The 21,967-nt window shown below is 45.1% G+C and overlaps 1 protein-coding gene across 2 annotated transcripts in view; it reads right to left on the reverse strand.

Annotated features, from left to right (window-relative positions):
- SBK1 (SH3 domain binding kinase 1) overlaps positions 1-21,967 on the reverse strand; it is a 71,011-nt gene that overhangs the window by 41,589 nt on the left and 7,455 nt on the right. The window contains exon 1 of one of the 2 annotated variants that reach the window (XM_087973225.1): positions 110-782. The exons of the other annotated variant lie outside the window; for it this stretch is intronic. Coding sequence (XP_087829351.1) covers positions 110-588 — 479 coding nt within the window. The 5' untranslated portion in view covers positions 589-782. Of the gene's footprint in view, positions 1-109; positions 783-21,967 lie in introns of those variants that run through there. 2 annotated transcript variants of the gene reach the window in all.

Here is a 21,967-nt window from a genome sequence, read left to right on the forward strand (position 1 = left end):
CGCCCGCCCACCCACCCAATTCCTCGCGCCCTTGCCCCGGCTGCGCTGCGACTCCGACGGTGCGCGCCCGCCCGGTGCAGCCGTCCCCCCAGGTTTTGCCCAGACGCACCTGTCTGGAAGGTGGGAACGGCGGGGGTGGAGGGGGCGGCGGCGGCGGCTCCGGAGGCGAGGAAGGGGCTGCGATCTCAGCAGAGGCTGGCCGGGCTCGGGGTGCAGCAGAGGCTCGGCTCTCGCCCTCCGGAGCTCCGCGGCGCACGAGGGTCCCTCCGGGTTCTTCCCGAGGCTGGGCGGTCGAGGCGATGCAGGGCGAGGGCGGCAGGCAGACGAGACGGGGACCCCTGCCAGGGGGGAGGAGGAGGAGAGGAGGAGGAGCGGCGGCGGCGGCGATCGCCCCTCTTCAGCGGCTCCATCGTCGTCTCCTCGGGTTGCAGCCCGGGGGCGCGCAGGCATCGTTGCAAAGCGGGCGAGAGGCAAAGAGGCAGAGCCGCACGCACGCACGCGCACCTTGCACACCCGGGGAGGGGAGAGAGAGAGAAAGAGAGAGAGGGGGGGGGGAGATGGGGGGGTGCAAGAGGCAGACAGGCACATGCACACGCGCCCGGAGCTGGAGGGGAAGGGTCCTTGGGATGCAGCAACCGATTCCCCCCAGCCCCACCGCCCTTTCCCGGGTCTTCTGCCTCTGCGCGCGGCTGGTGCGAGAGGCGAGCCGGGGCTCCGCGGCTTCTCCGGGCTGCCTCCCTCCGTCTCTGGCTTTTGCGCGGAAAAGCCGCTTCCCTCGCCGGGTCCTAAAACCGATCGGTTTCCACGCCGGGCTTGACCCCCCCTCCCCTCCCCTCCATCCCTTCCAGGCGCTGGGGGTCGGGAGGGGGTCGGGGTCGGCGGCTGGTTCTGCTCACCCTCCCTCCCTTGGAGAGCGGCGGCCCCGAAGTCCAGAGTGCAACGTCTTGCGCGTTGGGAATTGGATTTATTTTTTTCCCCCCAGAACCGGACAGAATCACAGAATTGGAAGGGACCTTGGAGGTCATCTAGTCCAACCCGCTGTTCAGGCAGGAAACCCTATATTCCATTTCTGAATATGGCCAATCTTTTCTTTAAAAAAAAACTTCCAATATTGGAGCATTCTGGTGTCAAGGCGTTCCGCTGATGAATTGTTCGCTTTGTCAGGAAATTTCTCCTTATTTCATCCAATGGCTTCTCTCCCCTCGCCCTCCCCATACTTTCCACCAATAGGGGTTTCCTTTTTTTTTTTTACAGGTAATCTCCCACAACCCACAGATGAGTCAAGCCAGGGAAAATCATTGGGGTGGGTGGGGGGCTTCCCCCCCCCTTAATTAAATGTTTTGCAGCTCAAGGTTTTGGAAGGAGGGCAAAGGGAATTCTGGAAGCCGTTTTCCAAGCCTGATTCTGGCAGGGATAGAGGGAGATGGATGAGGCGGGTTGTAAGGAAAGGTTCGTGGGGGTATTTGGGAAAGGGAGAAAATACACTGGGGTGTTTGAGCTTGGTTGTCTGCTTGCATTTTCCCCCAATAGAAGAGAATATTAGTAGCTCAGGGTTAAGTTTGTGGGGGGTTTTTTGCAGACGTTTCATTACCCAATTAGGTAACATCATCAGTGCTAGAAGGGAGTGGATTTGCTCTCTGCTTATATACAAGGAGGAGGAGGACTGTGGGTTCCTTGGTGGTCTCTGAGCTTGGTTGGGGGGTGGGGTGTTGCAAACGTTTCATTACCCAACTTGGTAACATCATCAATATATTATCTGATTTTTCTCATCTGTAACTGATGACGTTACACAGTTGGCTAATAAAATGCCTGTAAAAACAACAACAACAACCAGTCTCAGAGAGCGCTAAGGATTCCAGAATTCGACCCTAAGATACAATTATTATCTTCCAATTGGGAGAAAAATGCTTCTCTTTATGCCCTTCTTTCATCAGACGGCTCCTCCATCCAAGCCAATCCATTGGGATGTGTGTTGTCATCTGTGGCCTCCATCTTGACATTTTTTGGACTTCCTTATTGCATCATTTAGCTACAGCCACGAAAATCCTTGCTTCAGTTGATTTTTTTTCAAAGAGTATGCATGCACATCACCACCTCCTCTTTATTTAATTTATGTTTCCATAGGGCCTTAATGAGAATCTACGGCCTGGCAGTCTCATCTCTCTCTCTCTCTCTCTCTCTCTCTCTCTCTCTCTCTCTCTCTCTCCCTCCCTCCCTCCCTCCCTCCCTCCCTCCCTCTCTCTCCCCTTCTCCCTCTCCCTCTCTCTCTCTCTCTCTCTCTCTTTCTTGCTATTACTGTGGAAAGTAATAGCTGCTTTCTTTAAAAGAAGTACCTAAGCATTTATGGAACATCTTGTCCTTATTCATGTATTTTATTTCCAATGCTTGTCAGCCCCATTAACTTTGCAATGTTTCATTACTTATGAAATGGATCCATTTATTTTAAATGAAAGCTAAATTAAAACCTCTTTTCAACTGGGTAGCTATCGCAAGGCTAGCAGTCCACTTGTTTATAATTTCCCAAACCTGGGGATGGGAGGTAGACTGCCTTGGGGTACAGAGGTTCCCCATAGCAGCGTTAATTTGCAAAACGTTATCTTCCCCTCCAAAAATACACACACACCCCAAAAAAATCTTGAACTGGGTGATTTTCCGATTAGGCAAAACAAGAAAAAAAATGCAGTATTGCAGGCTAATTCTGCCGACTGCCAGCAGTTCGATCCTGACAGGCTCAAGGTTGACTCAGCCTTCCATCCTTCCATTGTGGGTCAAATGAGGACCCAGATGGTTGGGGGCAAGAGGCTGACTCTCTAAATCCCTTAGAGAGGGCTGGAAAGCACCATGAAGCGGTATACAAGTCTAAGGGCTTTTGCCCTTCCTTCCTTCCTTCCTTCCTTCCTTCCTTCCTTCCTTCCTTCCTTCCTTCCTGCCTGCCTGCCTGCCTGCCTGCCTGCCTGCCTGCCTGCCTTCCTGCCTGCCTGCCTCCCTCCCTCCCTCCCTCCCTCCCTCCCTCCCTCCCTTCCTTCCTTCCTTCCTGCCTGCCTGCTTGCCTGCCTGCCTGCCTGCCTGCCGGCCTGCCTGCCTGCCTGCCTGCCTGCCTCCCTCCCTCCCTCCCTCCCTCCCTTCCTTCCTTCCTTCCTTCCTTCCATGGTACACAGTGGTTAGAATGCAGTATTGCAGGCTAACTGCCAACTGCCAGCAGTTCAATCCTGACTGGTTCCAAGTGGACTCAGCCTTCCATCCTTCTGAGATGGGTAAATTGAGAACCCAGATAGTTGATGGCAAGAGGCTGACTCTCTAAATCGCTTAGAGAGGGCTGGAAAGCACATTGAAGCGGTATATAAGTCTAAGGGCTAGTACTGCTATTACTTCTAAGGACAATGGGTTCACCAGGATGGGAACTCCAGCTGAGGATCTTCAGCTCTGAATCCCGCTGGACTTCATGAAGGTGGGAGGAGAACAAGAGCTCCCTGCTAGCACGCTGAAATTTTGGGGGTTGAAGTTCACACGTCTTGAGGTTGGCTGAGGTTAAGAAACTCTGGTCTAGGCAATAAGAGTTGGTTATCAGCGCGTAGCAGATTGTTAAGAACCCTGGTGGCGCAGTGGTTGAAATGCAGAACTGCAGACTAACTCTGCCCTCTGCCGGGAGTTCGATCCTGACATACTTAACATTGGCTCAGCCTTCCATCCTTCCGAGGTGGGTCAAATGAGGACCCAGATGGTTGGGGGCAATAGGCTGATTCTGTAAACCGCTTAGAGAGGACTATAAAGCACTGTGAAGCGGTGTATAAGTCTAGGAGCCATTGCTGTTGCTATTCATTGTTGGCAGTGGTCCTGTAGACAGGATACTGTATATTCAATTATGCCCAAGAGTCCACCTCTCCTTTACCTTCATTTCAGGTGCATAAGTTAGTAACCCCGTCGTCAAGTAAATCTGGCTTCCCCATTGACTTTGCTTGTCAGAAGGTCGTAAAAGGGGATCGCCTGACCTTGGAACTCGGCAACGGTCATAAGTATGAACCAGTTGCCAACCCTCTGTGAAAAACGGTTCATAAGTTGCTTTTTTCAGTGCTGCTGTAACTTTGAACTGTCCCTAAATGAACTGTTAAGTTGAGGACTAAGTGTATGACAAAAGTGTGCATTGGTGTGCTGGCGTGCAATAGGGGCTCATGCCCAAAAGTCATGTTGTGGAGGGATCTACATCATGCTGCTTTTAATAGGAAGACTGTCCCCGCGTTCTGGAATAGCTTCTGATTCCTTGTATCTAGCAACATCCTCTGTCATCTGCAGCAACCTTTCTGGAACATTGTGAGCAGCCTGAGACCAAGTCAGGCCACCAGCCCATCTGGCTCACGCTGTCACATGCCAGCAATTCTCCAAGACTTCAGTCCTGGGTTTCTACCCAAGAGATGCAAAGGGCTGAAGCTGTCTGCAAAAGAGCTCCTAAACTACCATCAACTGTCCAGGGTTGTTTTTTTCCACCTCCTGGAAGAAACCAAGAAGCCAAAGAAGAATTCTCCTGCGAGCAAATTTTCTCTTGCAATGGAATTCTGAGAACCTCAAAACAGCATCGGAATAAAAACAGAATAACTGGGTTGGAAGGGACCTTGGAGGTTTTCTAGTGCAACCATCTACAAAAGGAGGAGACTATATTTTTCCAGACAAATGGCTGACCGATCTCTTCTTAACAGCTTCCAATGATGGAGCACCCACAACCTCTAAACAAAACCGTTCACACTGATTGATTGTTCTAACTGTCAGGAAATGTCTCCTTAGTTCTAAGTTGCTTCTCTCCTTGATTAGTTTCCACCCATTGCTTCTTGTCCTGCCCTCAGGTGCTTTGGAGAATAGCTTGACTCCCTCTTCTTTGGGGCAGCCCCTGAGATATTGGAAGACTGCTATCATGTCTCCCCTAATCCTTCTCTTTGTTAAGATTAGACAAACCCAATTCCTGCAATCATTCTTCATATGTTTTAGCCTCCAGTCCCCTAATCCTCTTTGTTGCTCTTCTCTGCACTCTTTCCAGAGTCTCAACATCTTTTTTATATTGTGGCAACCAAAACTGGATACAATATTCCAAGTGTGGTCTTACTAAAGCATTATAAAGCATCTCACAGCTGGAAAGAGATGACACACTGCAGCATTTTAAGAAATGGGTAATGCTACCCAGAAATAATTCTGGTGAAGGAATACTTCATGAGCTTGGTTTCCTTCCTTCCTTCCTTCCTTCCTTCCTTCCTTCCTTCCTTCCTTCCTTCCTTCCTTCCTTCCTTCCTCCCTCCCTCCCTCCCTCCCTCCCTCCCTCCCTCCCTCATTTATTTATTTATTTATTTATTTATTTATTTATTTATTTATTTATTTATTTATTTGGTGGGTTTATAGGACCAACCAACTCAAACCATGTGATTCTGGCTTTGATGGACTGATTCTGTACCATGAAGTCACTTTCAACTCCTAGAGAAAATATAGGGATAATCATCTTTCTTCAAGATGATTATCCCTAATCTGATCTTTTGGGGCTTCCTACTATGGACACATTATGTGAAGATCCAGCTCTCTGATGCTGAGATAAAGGTAGAAGGAAAGAGAGGACAATCCGCAGCAAGGGGGATGGATTCAGTTAGAGTGGCAATGGGGGCATTTTTGGCTGACTCGAAGTACTGTACCAGTTTGGGGCACATTGTCAGAGGAAAATCAATCTCTGTGGCCTTTGAAGGGTCGACACCAACTTGATGGTGCATAATCAATCTGTCAATGCAAAAAGCCAGCTCTCTGCGGAAGAAAAGGTGGAAGGAAAGAGAAGAAAACAAGGGGGATGAACTCACTTTTAATGATGATGGGGACACTTTTGTGATTGATAGATTGATTCCTGGGGACAATATGCTTACATTGTAAACCACTCAGAGAGTGGTATAAAGCACTATGAAGCGGCATACAAGTCTAAATACTGTTGTTATTGCTATTTATATTCTACCTTTATTACTTTACAACAACTCAAGGCATTGAACGTATCCCCACACACCTTCCTCCTAGTTTCCCTACAACCACAACCCTATAAAGTTAGTTTGCTTGAGATTGGCCCAAGGTCACCCAGAAGGCTTTCATGGCTAAGCCGGGACTAGAACTCACGGTGTCCTGGTGATTGGCCCAAAGTCACCCAGACAGGCTTTCATGCCTAAGGCCATACTAGAACTCACCATCTCCCGATTGGCACAAAATCACATAGCTGGCTTTTGTGGCTAAGGCTGGGCTTGAACTCACAGCCTCCTGGTTTCTAGCCCGGTGCCTTCACCACTAGACCAAACTGACTCTAGATAAAGCATTTAATACGGTGAGCGATGGGATGCCAACCACTTCTTGTTCTTTCATCTGCCAAATGTACCTGCCCCAACTAGTCATTCAGACCCCAAACAGCACCATGGACAGCACCTTGTGTAGCAGTGGCTGGTTGAATGGCACAAGGTGAGTTTGTCCTAATCTGGAAGCTGTCAACCCTCTGTGACTCCAGGTAGATGAGTTTGAGGATGATGGTGGGGGATCCAAAAAGTCAAGATGGCCATTGGAATTCTGCAAAGCCCCCCCCCCTTTGTTTATGTACAATGCCTTTAAAGGGGAGCATTGCCTACACAGTTGCAGCCACAACCTTGATTTTTTGGGGGGGGGGCACCTCCTCCCAACCGACTCGCCATGGCCAACTCACTATGAGGCAACTCAACAAAGCCAACTTGCCGTGTGACAACTCGCCACGGGAAAAAGAGTTACCCCGATGTCCAAGAAATGGTAAAATAGAATAATTAAAGATGCAAAAGGAGGGACGAACGGAAATGTGAGTGACAACAATGAAAATCATTTCTTTAAATTATTTTAAATAATCAAATCATCCCACAGCAAAGTTATTGCAGGGTGAGTTGGCCACCACGAATTGGCTGTGGTGACTTGACCATGGCAAATCCACACTGTATATCAGACATTAATACAATTGAGCGAATCCAGAAGTATTTTACAAGAAGAGTACTACACTCCTCTGTTTGCAACAGAATACCCTACACCACCAGACTTGAGATTCTAGGCTTAGACAACCTTGAACTATGATGGCTAAGATTGGACTTAAGCATAGTACATAAAATTATATGTTACAATGTCTTACCAGTTAATGAATATTTAAGCTTTAACCACAACAACACAAGAGCACACAACAGATATAAACTTAATGTAAACCACTTCAAACTTGATTGCAGGAAGTATGATTTCAGCAACAGAGGGGTCAATGCCTGGAACTCACTACCTGACTCTGTTGTCACCTGCTCAAACCCCCACTCCTTTACCCTCAAACTAACCTCTATTGACCTCACCCCCTTCCTAAGAGGTCTGTAAGGGGACGTGCAGAAGTGCACCATCATGCCTACCGTCCCTGTCCTATTGGCCCCAATTATTCATTCCTATTTCATGTATTTATACTTAGGTTTATTTTTATTTCTATTATATCGTAAGCATTTGAGAAAATAAATAAAATAAAAATAAAAAATAAATAAATTGGCCGCGGCCAATTGTCTCATTCCAACTCCTGGATCAAAGTATTTACAATCCTTCTTACAATCCTTACAATATTCTCTGACCAAGAATATCGAAAACAGCAGCCCTGCCTTCCGAAGGAAGAAAGCTGACAAGTTGTTTTTATTAAGTGAAAAATGGATGTGATCCAAGCTTTCCTTCCTCCTATAAAACCAGAAGTCTTCGAAGAAGCTAAATAAACATCTCTCTGTCACCAAAGAGTCCCTTACAAACATCCGGAAGATTAGATGTCTGGTTTTGCTTCTTCCTTAACCCACTCTCTGCCTTGAACTTAATTCTCTCCACCATGCCTGCGTGCGTGGCTTTGCCATGTGCCCAACGCTTCTGCCCATTTACTTTCTGGATTTCAATTATTTTTAGCCCTGACAGCCACATTCAGAAATTTCCGTTACTCAGAAAGGCTGAAGGATTCTCACAGCTTGCCTGATGAATAATATTTATAGCGCTGACTCTTTGGATGCGGAGGTGTGCTTTTTAGGGGGTCCGTTTTACAAAAGAGAAAGGGAGAAGAAATACTTTTTTTTCTCCCCCTTTCCTATCTCCTGAGCTGGTACAAAAGTTTCCTTTGACCTTTTGTGCGTTGTTCAAAAGGTTTGGAGTGGTGGTGGCGGGGGGGAAAACGCAGAAAATAGAAGCTGTTCTTGTTGGGAAATTGGCTCAGCGGGGAAAGAGGAGGATCTTTTAATTCTGGCTTCAAATCTTTGGCTGTAAGTAATAATAAATGGGAGCAGCAGCCTAGAGGCTGTCCTGGGGAAGGTGATTACCAGCTGTGCTTCCTTCCAAATATTCCCTCCCTTGCTTCCTGAGTTTCTTTTCCCTCCTCCAAGGAGAAACTTCCTAACAGTGAGGACTATTAACCAGCGGAACAGCTGGCCTCCAGAAGTTGCAGGTGCTCCATCACTGGAGGTTTTTAAGAAGAGACTGAACAGCCACTTGTCTGAAATGGTATAGGGTCTCCTGCTTGAGCTAGGGGTTGGACTAGAAGACCTCCAAGGTCCCATCCAGCTCTATTCTGATTCTGATAAGTAACTTGATGCCCTGAGACAGGCTTACAAATGGCCTTTGTTGTGTTAACAGGGAAATTTCTCCTGGAGGCATCCCGAGTTCTCATTTTGTCCATGGAGCTTCTCAGCCATCCATGTCATGGTTGTGCCAAAGGTGCTTTTTTAAAGAGGCAACTGGGCTTTCTTTGCTGTTTTCCTTGAAGGCATTTCCCTTCTCATCCAAGAAGCTTCTTCAGTTCTGACTGAATCAGAGGTTGTATTCAGCCAGTTCTGACCTGTTCTGGAGAACCGGTAGCAGAGATTTTGAGCAGTTTGGAAAACTGGGACATCCCACCTCTGACTGGCCCCGCCGACCCCATCTCTTCTCTGCCTCCCATTGAGTCCCAGCTGATCGGCTGGGTTCTTTTTTGGTTGCCCTGCACAGGAGAACGGAGCTGGAAAGCAGGTTAGTGGGGAAAGAATGGGGATTTTGCAGTACCCTTCCCCTGCCACACCCACCAAGACACACCCACTAAGCCACATCATGCCCACCAAGCCTGCCATGCCCACAGAGCCAGTAGTAAAAATGTTTGAATCCCACCACTGGACTGAATGGTGGAGAATGGAAAAATTTATATGCCTTGCAGTCGTCTGGTCATTAGTGCTCTCTTAAAACTCTGAGAGAGAGAGAAAGGGTACTAATGACCAGATGGCTGCAAGGAATCTAAATCCTTCCATCTAAATCCTTCCGTTCCATGCAGTCAGAACTGAAGAAGCTTCTTGAATGAGAAGGGAAACACCCTCAAGGAAAAACAAAGAAATTGAAAAAAAAAAACCTTTGGGACAACCTCCCATTTTCTTCTGAAGCTCAATAAAATACCCACAAACAGGTCCTCTGCAAACTCTACGATTCTCCCGCACCTGGTACACAGGTAATCCTCAACCTACAACCATGGCTGGGACCAGAATTGCAATGGCTAAACAAGGCAGTGGTTAAATTACTTTTAAACAGATATCTAGTCTTCCTGGCTGGGCTTCTTTTGCTCCGTCTACCTCGCAAGGCTGGCAGTACATTTGGAAGAAAGAAGGTGGTGTCCTCCATTTGCACTCCTGACTTTCTCGCAGGAGGTCAAGCTAACAAATTATTATTTAAAAAAAAAAATAGTCAGCAGTTTTATAAATGCAAGATTCCTGAATTCCCCTCCAGCCATCACCTTGGATTATTTCTTGCCGTGCGGCCTGTTTACCTCACTCCTGGCAGAGAGCCGGGGAGGAAAACGTTGAGCAGTTCAGTTGATCCAATAAAAGGCCTAATATTTATCAGGAATGGCTGCCTGATCCTGGCCGAGCTCCAAAGTTAGTAATCGGATACCTCATAATCAAAGAGGGTTTTCTGTGAAGGGGAGAGGAGGAAGATGCCAGCCTCAGACTCAACTGGGAATTGAATCGCAGGGTACAATTATGCACAGCCCAATTAAGCATTTGCTCAGGTTTGAAATCCTGGTGCAAGAGAGAGAGAGCGGGTGGGGGGGGGAAACAGTTCGCTTAATACGGTCACAAAATAGAAATCCTCGGGAAATAAAGCGTGTAATGTGCTTTCCTTTACAGCGTCGATTAAAAGCCTGCTTACTCCCTCGCCAAAGAACATCGATCTAATAAAGCAATAACGCGCATCTCAGGAGCTGTGATGATAATTATTATTATTTTTTAAAAAAAATAGTTGGGCAGAAAAAATTAATAACCAGCATCTAAGCAATTCAGATTGTTCCTTAATAAATGTTTTGCAGAGCCAAGCCCCCAGCGTGTGTTTGATTTCTTCATGGCTTTTCCACTTGTTGGGGAATGGCAGAGGAACAGGCTGGTTCAATGACATGGACGTGGTATTTGAAAAGGACATTGAGGGCTAGAACCTTGGCCGGCTTTTGTTACTATTTGTTGAGATGGTACAATAGAAAGAACAAAAGTTCCACATGATTCTTCAAGCTCTGTTGCTCTGCTTTCAGGAACCACACCTCCAAATTCAAACTATAAATGATTGTTTCCTGGGAATTCCCTTGGAGAAAAAAAAATGTTCCCTTCACTAACCTCCACTCCTTCCCTCCTTTTTCCCTCTTCTGGATGGTATATTAAATGAAAATACATCCTTTGTCAAGTGTAGGCAGCTTTCTCCGCTTTTTTCTGTTTAATCCCCTTTTAAACCACTATGGAACTGGTTTGTGGTCAGGGCTGTGGATCTGAATTTCCAGAATAAACGCAAATATACGTGTCCCAGGATAACATTGGAGGATCCAATCTGAGTCAGTCCCTGGGACCGAAGGTTTATTCTTCCAAGCTTTGGGGCTTGTGCTGGAACCCCTCCTCAGGGAACTTCTCACTCAGCACTGATGATGTAACCTAGTTGGGTCATGAAATGTCTGCAAGAAAACAAACAAGCGCAGAGAGCACCAAGGACCCCTCGTGTCAAATTACAAATATTCTCCTTTATTAGAACTTCTCACTCTCCAGAAAATGAGAATTTCCATAGGTGAGGAACCCAACTCCCAGAATTCTCCAGCCAGCTAGTTGAAGTCCACAAGTCTTAAAAGTTGCCAAGTTTGGAGACCTCTGCTTTTAAAGGAAGAAAATTCAGAATTCGCTAAAAAAAAAAAAACCTGCAAAGTGGTTGAGGATTATGTTCAATTGAAGCCAACATTTCAAGACAGCTGGCTACTAAATGAATGCAGCCCAACATTAAGCCAGAGTACGTTACAGACTGCTAAGCAACGATTTCACTGCTTGGTGGCAAGCTAAGATCTCTGCTTGGGAATAACTTTTCATTCAACTATGTGGAAAAGACTTGATCTGCCATTTCAAGCTAGTCGGAAATCAAACAACAAATACACACTGGGCAACTTCTGAGGGAGGAATTCCCTCTTGCAATCTTCCCTTGCAAGGTAAAAGGTACTTTGTGAAGACAGGCAGGCTCCAAACTTGCAAGGATCTGAGTTCTTTTATCACAAAATCAGCACAAGCAGATCTCATCCCCTCCACTGGAGAATTTTACTCACATTTCCCTTTCTTTGGACCAATGCTTAACCGAATAACAGAGTTGGAAGGGACCTTGGAGGTCTTCTAGTCCAACCCCTTGCTCAAGCAGGAAACCCTATACCATGTCAGACAAATGGTTGTTCAATCTCTTCTTAAAACCCACCAGTGTTGGAGCATTCACAACTTCTGGAAGTCATTCCACTGACGAATGGTTCTAAACTGTCAGGAAATTTCTCTGTTTCTAGATGGCTTCTCTCCTTGATTAGTTTCCACCCGTTGCTTCTTGTCCTGCCCTCAGGGGCTTTGGAGAATAGCTTGACTCCCTCTTCTTTGGGGGCAGCCTCTGAGATATTGGAACCCTGTTATCATCTCTCCCCTAGTCCTTATTTTCATTAAACTAGACATACCCAGTTCCTGCAACCGTTCTTCATACATTTTAGCGTATTTTAGGGGGCGTGCATAAGCGCACCAACGTGCCTACCGTCCCTGTCCTATTGTTTCTCTTATTCTTTTATTTTTCTTATATGTACCCATTTCATGTATTCATAACTATGTATACACTTATACTTATTATCTTGTAAACAATTGGCAAATCAAATAAATAAATAAATAAAATAAATAAATAGCCTTCAGTCCCCTAATCGTCTTAGTTGCTCTTCCTTGCATGCTTTCAAAAACCAGCTTGCTCATTCAAAAGACACATTTTTAAAAAAAATAAAATAGGAAAATTCCAGGTGAGACATTATCCGTTTTTCTGTTGTTGTTTTTCTCATCATGATAAACAAGGGAAACTGGCGGTCGCTCTTGGGAATGATGGAAGGAGGATCCCAGTGATGTCCCTGTTCTCAAATCTGAACTTAAAGTGTCCTCTAGTGTCCCTTTATATTATCGCAAGGAAATCTCTGCCTATCCACACAGAAGGGCCAGCCTTCAACCAGTAATTTTCCTCATTCCTTAACCTGTTTTGCAACCTTTAGCACAGGCAGGGATCTTTCCCTAGTTGCTTCCTCGTGTCCACGTTGATCTAGTTATTTTAAAATACTTCCCCAGGCTGTGTTTAAGGACAAAAGTTCTCCTAGTACCATCTTCGCGCAATGAAGTCTCCAGTGCGATCAGTCATGGCAACAACAACACATGAGCAAAATCACGACCACCCAAAACGAACCGAGTCCAGCTTCTTTCAGTTCTGAAATCAAAACAACATGTGCCTTGAAGACTCTGCTTAAAACATACCATTCTGAGTCAGGCAGCATGCTATGTGTTGTTGTTGTTGTTGTTATTGTTGTTATCTCTTTTATTCATTAAACATGAAACTGAACATTTAAAAATGCATTATAAATATCATTGACTGGTGCTGATGGTTGATATGGGTTGCTGCCAGCGTCCTAGGTATCAACCAAGTATCTTCTGAAAATATACGATGTTCCGAGTAGCACAGTTTTTTGCAGTTCCGCTGGTGTTATTGTAGGAAGCTGCAATTTCTTGATGTGTTTTGTAAAATTCTTGGACATGGTACCAAGTGCCCCGATGATAATGGGTATCACTGTTATGTGTTTCATCCATAATCATGTAGTTTCAATGGCCAGGTCGCGAAATTTCATGATTTTTTCCAGTTCTTTTTCTTCTACTCCAACATCTCCTAGTACAGCGATATCAATAGAATAGAATAGAGTAGAGTAGAGTAGAGTAGAGTAGAGTAAAATAACCATAGAATAACAGTAGAACAATAGAATAGAATAACAGTAGAATAGAATAGAATAGAATAGAATAGAATAGAATAGAATAGAATAGAATAGAATAGAATAGAATAACAGAGTTGGAAGGGACCTTGGAGATCTTCTAGTCCAACCCGCTGCCTAGGCAGGAAACCGGACACCACTTCAGACAATAAATTGTACATTTTGGCCCTGACAATCCTAATATCTGGCATATCAACTGTCAAAATCCAACCAAGCTCTTCAGGGCATGAAACAAGAAAGACAATCAACAGCCGGCCAGTTTCAGTGAAGTATTGGATCAGAATCAGGCAGACAAGAATGCAGGTAGGGAAATCCAAAAAGTCAAGATGGCGACCACAACTGCCCCATACAAGGCCTACCTCTTTTTACAGACCACATTCTGGATGATAAGGTGAGTGGTGGGGTGGCCTAAAGGTGGAGCTCTCACCTCACAATCAGGAGGCTGTGAGTTCAATCCTAGGTGTAGAGGCAGATATTTATCTCTCTGGGCACAATGAGAATATATCTGTTGTACAAAACTCCACACTGGTGACAGGAAGGGCATCCGGCCATTAAAATACTCTGCTAGTTCCATTCAGTTGCCCAGACTCCACCCCGCAAGGGATATGGGGGAAGAAGAGGAAGAGGAAGAAGAGGAGGAGAAGGAGGAGGAGAAGGAGGAGGAGGAGGAGGAGGAGAAGGAGAAGGAAGAAGAAGAAGAAGAAGAAGAAGAAGAAGAAGAAGAAGAAGAAGAAGAAGAAGAAGAAGAAGAAGAAGAAGAAGAAGAAGAAGAAGAAGAAGAAGAAGAAGAAGAAGAAGAAGAAGAAGAAGAAGAAGAGGATGATTCTGGATGATAAGTCAGACGAGATTGTGGTGAAGGCCGGTCTCCACTGAGAGCTACAAACGGCTATAAATGCATCTGAAATGTAATCTTGGCAAAACGAAACCATTAACTAATTCACTTAGAACACGTTTCTGGAGCCTGCTGTTCAGGAGCTGATCGCAAAAACAGGGAAAGCAAATGAGAGACCAAGAGGAGATCCCCCGGGGGATCCATGGGCCTGCCAGCCATGTGCTGCATCGCCAGCTGTTTCCTCTCTGCGTTCTAAAACCCCATTAGGAAGCCGAGGGCAGGGAAGAAACAGCAGCTCTCGCTGGGCCCCAAAATAAACAGAAAGCATCAACAGCTTCTCTCAACATGCAAAATTAGAAAAGAGTGTCGGAGGGGCTTCATCAGAGAAAATAGAAGATGTAGCAGCCTAAAAGAACATGGGATTTCTTTATCTAGATCCTGTGAGATCCACAAGAGCTGGAAAGGGGAATAAAACCATCTGATGGGATCTATGCTAACACCTGCCCCCAAAATCCAATGAAGTTCTGGGCTGCATCAACAGTGGGAGAGTATCACATGAAGTGTTAGCACCACTGTATAATGTCTTGGTAAGAGATTATATTGGAATATTGCATCTAGTTTTGGTCACCATGATACAGAATAGGATAGGATAGGATAGGATAGGATAGGATAGGATAGGATAGAATAGAATAGAATAGAAGGGGCCTTGGAGGTCTTCTAGTCCAACCCCCTGCTCAGGCAGGAAACCTTACACATTTCAGACAAATAGTTGTCCAATCTCTTTAAAACTTCCAGTGTTAGAGTATTTACAACTTCTGGAGACAATCCATTCATTAATTGTTCTCACTGTCTGGAAAATTCTTCTTAGTTCTAAGTTGGTTCCCTCCTTGATAAATTTCCATCTATTGTTTCTAGTCCTGCCTTCAGGTGCTTTGGAGAATAGCTTTTTATTTTTTTTATTTTATTTTTTTTTGATTTGTCAATTGCTTGCAAGATAATAGGTATAAGTATATACACAGTTATGAATACATGAAATGGATACATATAAGAAAAGTAAAAGAAACAATAGGACAGGGATGGTAGGCACGATTGGTGCGCTTATGCATGCCCCCTACAGACCTCTTAGGAAAGGGGTGAGGTCAATAGTAGACAGTCTAAGGTTAAAGTTTTTGGGGTTTGGAGAAGAAACCACAGAGTCAGGTAGAGTATTCCAGGCATTGACCACTCTGTTGCTGAAGTCGTATTTCCTGCAATCAAATTTGGTGCGGTTAACCTTGAGTTTGTATCTATTGTGTGCTCTTGTGTTGTAATGGTTGAAGCTGAAGTATTCATTGACAGGTAAGTCATTGCAATGTATGATTTTATATACCATACTTAGATCAGACCGATGGCGGCGTAGTTGTAGGTTTTCTAGGTCTAGAATTTCAAGTCTGGTGGCATAAGGTATATCTACAATGAGGAGAGGAGTGGAGAACTCTTCTTGTGAAATATTTCTGGACTTTCTCAACTGTGCTAATATCAGATATGTAATGTGGGTTCCAGACTGATGAGCTGTATTCGAGTATTGGTCTAGCAAATATTTTGTATGCTCTAGTTAGTAGTGTGATATTACCAGAGAAAAAGCTACGTAGGATTAGGTTAACAACTCTTAATGCCTTTTTGGCTATGTAGTTACAGTGGGCTCTAGCACTTAGATCATTAGAGATGAGTATTCCAAGGTCCTTTACAGAGCTTGGATCATCAACAAGGTCTTGACTATTCAGCTTGTATTTTATTTTCTGATTTTTTTCTGCTAATATGTAAGACAGAGCATTTATTTGTTGAGATTTGAAGTTGCCATTTGTTTGGCCATTCTGATACATAGTCAAGGTCTTTTTGAAGGGTAGCAGTATTGTCTGTGGTATTGAACAGCTTTACATCACCAGCGAAGAGAACGCAGTTGCTCTTAAAATTATCACAGAGGTCATTTATGTAGAGTATGAAGAGAGTTGGTCCTAGAACACTGCCTTGGGGGACACCACTGTTGACAGGTACAGAATTTGATAGGACGCTCCCAATTTTGACCATTTGTTGTCTGTTTGACAGGAATGCTTCTATCCAGTTATGCAGTTGTCCAGAGATACCATAGGATTTTAGTTTTAGGAGTAGTTTGTTGTGTATCACTCCCTCTTCTTTGTGGCAGCCCCTCAAATATTGGAACACTGTTATCATGTCAACCCTAGTCCTTCTTTTCATTAGACTTCTAGACATACCCAATTCCAGCAACCGTTCTTTATATGTTTTATAAAGATCCCCAATCATCTTTGTTGCTCTTCTCTGCGTTCTTTTCTAGAGTCTCAACATCTTTTTTACAACACATCACATTTACATTTACAAAAAAATACGTTGAGGTTCTAGAAAGAGTGCAGAGAAGAGCAACAAAGATGATTAGGGGTCTAGAGGCTAAACAATGAATGACTGAGGGAACCAGGGATGTTCACTCTAATGAAGAGAAGAACTACAAGTGACATGATAGCAGTTTTCCAAAGTTTGAGAGGCTGCCCCAAAGAAGAGGGGGTCAAATTATTCTCCAAAGCACCTGAGGGCAGGACAAGAAGTAATGGGCGGAAACTTATCAAGGAGAGATCCAACTTAGAATTAAGAAGAAATTTCCTAAGAGTGAGAACAATTAATCAGTGGAATGGTTTGCCTTCATAAATTGTGGGTGCTCCATCACTGGAGGTTTGAAGAAAAACTGGACAATCATTTGTCTCGCTTGAGGAGGTGGGGTTGGAGTAGAAGACCTCCAAGGTTCCTTCTAACTCTGTTATTCTGTATTCTACATCCTCCCCATTAGTGGTGGGATTCAAAAAAAATTTACTACCAGTTTTGCGGGCATGGCTTGATGGGCATGGCAGGGGAAGGATATTGCAAAATCCCCATTCCCACCCCACTAACCTGCTTTCCAGCTCCGTTCTCCTGTGCAGGGCAACAAAAGAAAACCCAGCCGATCAGCTGGGACTTCGGAGGCTGAGAATAGATGGAAGTGGAGCCAGTCAGAGGTGGGATTTTCTGGTTCTCCAAACTACTCAAAATGCCCGCTACCGGTTCTCCAGAACTGGTCAGAACTGGCTGAATACCACCTCTGCTCTTCAGGCCAGAAAGAAGGGTTAGAATATTGTCCAAAAGCTTTCAAGCATCCAAGTACCCTTAATGTGTTAAAGATCAGAAGGAAAAGAAAGGGTGGTAGAAATAAATATGGTGGGTTTTTTGCATGTTACTCCCCTTTTCCCCCAGCAAATTTTAATTATCTGGGTTATCCAGAGGGTGGATTCACCCAAGAGCTGAAGTTACATTATATTTAAATATGGTTTATGGGATAAATCACCAGCCAGCTTTATCAGGTAGACCAGACAGGAAACACAGCCAGATAAGTTCATTCTACTTTATTGCAAAGCTACATTATCAGAATCTTGCAAATCGGAAAGTACAAATCACCCACTCCTTCTTTTGCAGCCCGATGATTTAGGAGGGAGCATCTTGCTCCATTATCAGGTTCCAAAAGCCAAGAAAGAGAAATTCTTCTAAGCAGTTTCCTTTCTTGTTCCTCACTTATAGGCAGGAATCTTGCCAAACTAAAGCAATACTGTATTTGCACCCTAAAACCATATACTCTGGGAACTACTAGAGATGTGCTGTCTTCAGCCTTGTTCTCCAACAGGCGGTCTGAACTTTGCTGTCTCTTGGTCCCCTGGAAAGCAGCCTCTCCCTCCTATAAATCTGGTGGATATTTCATCACATCCACCCATTGTGCAGCTGTGGGCTATGCTCCCTCTTATCTGACCATTCAATGGGAAGCATCTCTTTGCCTCTTTGCCCAAAGAGTAGAGTAGAGTAGAGTAGAGTAGAGTAGAGTAGAATAGAATAGGAAAGAATAGAATAGAATAGAATAGAATAGAATAGAATAGAATAGAATAGAATAGAATAGAATAGAATAGAATAGAATAGAATAGAATAGAATAGAATAGAATAGGACAGGACAGGACAGGACAGAACAGAACAGAATATGGAATGAATGGAACAGAACAGAATAGAATACAGAATAGAACGGAATGGAATGGAATAGGGAATAGGGAATAGGGAATAGGGAATAGGGAATATGATAGGATAGGATAGGATAGGATAGGATAGGACAGAACAGAACAACAGAACAACAACAGAATACTGGAATGAAGAGTGGAGTGGAGTGGTGTGTGGTGTGGTGTGGTGTGGTGCGGTGCGGAGCGGAGCGGAGCGGAAGGGAAGGGAAGGGAAGGGAAGGGAAAGGAAGGGAAGAGAAGAGAAGAGAAGAGTTGGAAGGGACCCTGGAGGTCTTCTAGTCTAACCCCCTGCTTGGGCAGGAAACCCCATACCATTTCGGACAAATGGTTATCCAGTCTCTTCTTAAAAACTTCCAGTGTTGGAGCATCCACAACTTCTGGAGTCAAGTTGTTCCACTGATTAATTGTTCTAATTGTCAGGAAATTTCTCCTTAGTTCTAAGTTGCTTATTAGGAGAGAGATGTAACAGCTGCTTGTTAACCAGAGAAGGGCGTGTCAGTTTGGAAGCAAGAGAAGAGAGAGGCCCACACAACTGTGCCGTGTCGGGTTGCACCAAACGTTGTGCTGCTCAAGTTTCTCTTTGCAAGGTGGGGCTGAAGGACTCCCATGTTCGTAGAGAAGAACGGCCGTTGACGCGCTCTTGGACTGCATTGGTTTGACCCTGGCTTTGATTTTATTGCAGGGAGTCCTTGGCGTACAATGACCACAGTTGAGCCTTCAATCTACACGGCTGAGCAAGACAGTCGTTAAGCGGGTTTTGCTCCATTTTACAACCTTTTGTTGCCAGGGTTTGTTAAGGGAATCAGTGTAGAGGTCAAGTTCGCAATAGGGTTGTTAAACGAAGCTGGCTTCAGAAGGTCGCAAAAGGCAGTCACGTGACCGTGGGGGGCAGGGCAACCGACATAAGTACACGCCAGTTGCCAAGCGTTTGAACTTGGAACACATGATTGAAAAGACGCTGCAGCTGTCATAAGTACCTGCCAGTTGCCAAGAGCCTGAATTTGGATCATGTGACCTTGGGGGGGCTGGAAGGGTCGTTACGTGTGAAAAACCGTCAGAAGCTGGGGTGGGATTCAAAAATCCCAGCAACCAGTTCGCTGCCCAGTTGCTGGGTGGGCGTGCCCATGGTGGGCGTGGCCTACCAGAACTTCCGATTTGGCCGTTTTTTGCCTTTCCCAGAGTCCGGAGGCTTCCCTCGGGCCTCTGGGAGGGTGAAAACAGCCTCCCCCAGGCTCTGGAGGCCCTCCGGAAGCTGGAAACAGGCCCGTTTTGTGACTTCTGCTACTTCCGGAAGGCCCGTTTTTCCCACTCCCAGAGCCTCTGCACAGACCCTTCACTTACCCGCATCGAAAATGGGCCATATAGAGACTCCTGGGGGGGGAGGGGAGGGGTAGGCAGGGCTAGCCAGTCAGTTCAAATATCGGTTCAGTGAACCAGATGCAAATTTAACATCCAGTTCACTCGAACCAGTCCGAACCGGTAGAATCCCACCCCTGGTCAGAAGTCTCTTTGTTCAGTGCTGTCATAAACTTTGAACAGTCACTAAACAAAGGTAAGTCAAGCACGATCTCTGCTACTTCATCTTTTCCCATTAGACTCAGACAAGATAGTTGTCAACTCATAAAATATTCCTTTGGTGTTTTTAGAGTTGCCAACAGAAAGGGAAGGGGGAGCAGTGCAGCAGCTTGGAAAGCGAAACTGCATTCCATAAATGTTTTCAAAGATAGTAACTAGGTGACTGAAGTTTCTGCTGCGCAAAATTCTAACTGGAGAGCCTGATTGATGACTCTGGGCTATGGAGGTGTCCCATTGGAGACTATGAATTACGATACACCCAGAGGGTGGGGGGAAACCCAGGGTCAAGGGGGACAATGAATGATGTGTCTCAGAGTTGGCTACACCCAGGCAGTGCCGGACCTTTTAACTCCCAATAAATCCTTCTGAAGTTTTGGAAGTTTGGCTCAAGACTCATGATTTAGATGGGGGTAACTGCTGGAGCCCTGACTATAGTGTCAGCAGAAGCTCAACCAAACCAAAACGTAACTTCAGTGTGTAGGAAGACTGCCCTCCCGAGATTAAAATATAATTAATATTAAAAAGGGGCAGGATAGAATATTTCCCCTAAAGGAGAAGAGGAGGAAAAACATCTTAACAAAGACAGAAAACAACCTCAAGCAGAAGCTTGAAGAGGCTGGCCTTTAGGAATGGAGATTTTGTACTCATTCAGAAAGACTGGGCCAATCTATTCATAAGCAAAGAGACTCCAAATAAGCAACATAATTAGGTAAATCAAAGCTGACAAGATTCACTCAGACAAATACCTAAGATTTGCATTTCCCCGGTTGCCTGTAGAGCCAGTTATGACCCCCACATGACCCCTATTAAAATAAGGTCACATTCTTATACAGGAACAGGCATCTCAATCCCAAAGCCCCGAAGAATGTATAAAAACCCATCTGTTCTCAACCCCATTTTGACAGCTACCCCAGAAACATGCTGCTGTCACTGACATTCCTGGCTACCAAATAAACAGAGTCCTTCTTTCCTGCAGACGGCCTCCATTTTATTACCAGTATCTTTCTCCCAGCTTGGAACCAGACCAGATTTTTATTCCAACAAGAGAAAGAAAAAAGAATCATTGTATTAGGGAAAGTTTTTTTTTTTTTTTTAAGCTGAAGGACCAATTTCCTTCTCTCTGACCGTGGAAGGACAACTTATCCTCTGATTTAAAAGAATCATAAAATTTGCATTCATTTTCCTTTCCCATTCACATCAATGTCAAGGTTGAGTAAGACAGAAACTTCCTATTTATTTTTAATAAGTACATTTAGATCTGTATATCACAGTGGTTTTCAAAGGCTGTGCTGCCACAATTGCCCAGTGGGACTGGCACAGGAGCAAAAACAAGAATGCAATGCTGATCAAATTAAAACAAAAAACAAAAAACAAAATTGTGACTTTCTTCCAAGTGGCTTGGATTCCCCCCGCCCACTTCCCCCAAGGGGATCTTAACCATTCCTACTGCCTGTTTCTTAGCTCAGTGATGCTTGGAAGACACTTCCTTTGCTTAAGGATCCCCAGAATACAGAATAATAGACTTGGAAGGGCTCTTGGGTCTTCTAGTCCAGCCCACTGCTCAATGGAATGGGACAACGTGCTGCAGCCAACTTGCTGCAGCCAACTCACTGAGGGACAACTCAATGCGGATTAACAATTTAACAATTCTATTTAATTATTTAAAATCAATGAAAAGATATTTTAATGTTTCCCATTCACATTTTGTCCATTTTTTTGCATTCTTTCTTTAATGAGACTATTCCACCATTTCTTTGATATTAGTGTAACTCTTGTCCCGCAGCGAGTTGTCCTGCAGCAAGTTGGCTGTGGCGAGTTGGCCATGGTGAGTTGGCCATGGTGAGTTGGCCATGCCGAGTTGGCTGTGGTGAGTTGGCCATGCCAAATTGGCGGTGGCAAGTTGGCCATGGTGAGTTGGCCATGCCAAGTTGGCTGTGGTGAGTTGGCCATGGCGAGTTGGCGGTGGTGAGTTGGCCATGGTGAGTTAGCCATGGTGCATTGGCCATGCCGAGTTGGCCATGGTGAGTTAGCCATGGTGCATTGGCCATGCTGAGTTGGACAGACTGAGTTGGCTGTGGTGAGTTGGTCATGCCAAGTTGGCCATGGTGAGTTAGCCATGCCGAGTTGGCTGTGGTGAGTTGGCCATGGCAAGTTGGCGGT

This window comes from Notechis scutatus, chromosome 12 (assembly GCF_049901735.1).
Source record: "Notechis scutatus isolate UNSWTSFEM ecotype Mainland chromosome 12, rNotScu1.2, whole genome shotgun sequence".
Lineage (NCBI taxonomy): Eukaryota > Metazoa > Chordata > Lepidosauria > Squamata > Elapidae > Notechis > Notechis scutatus.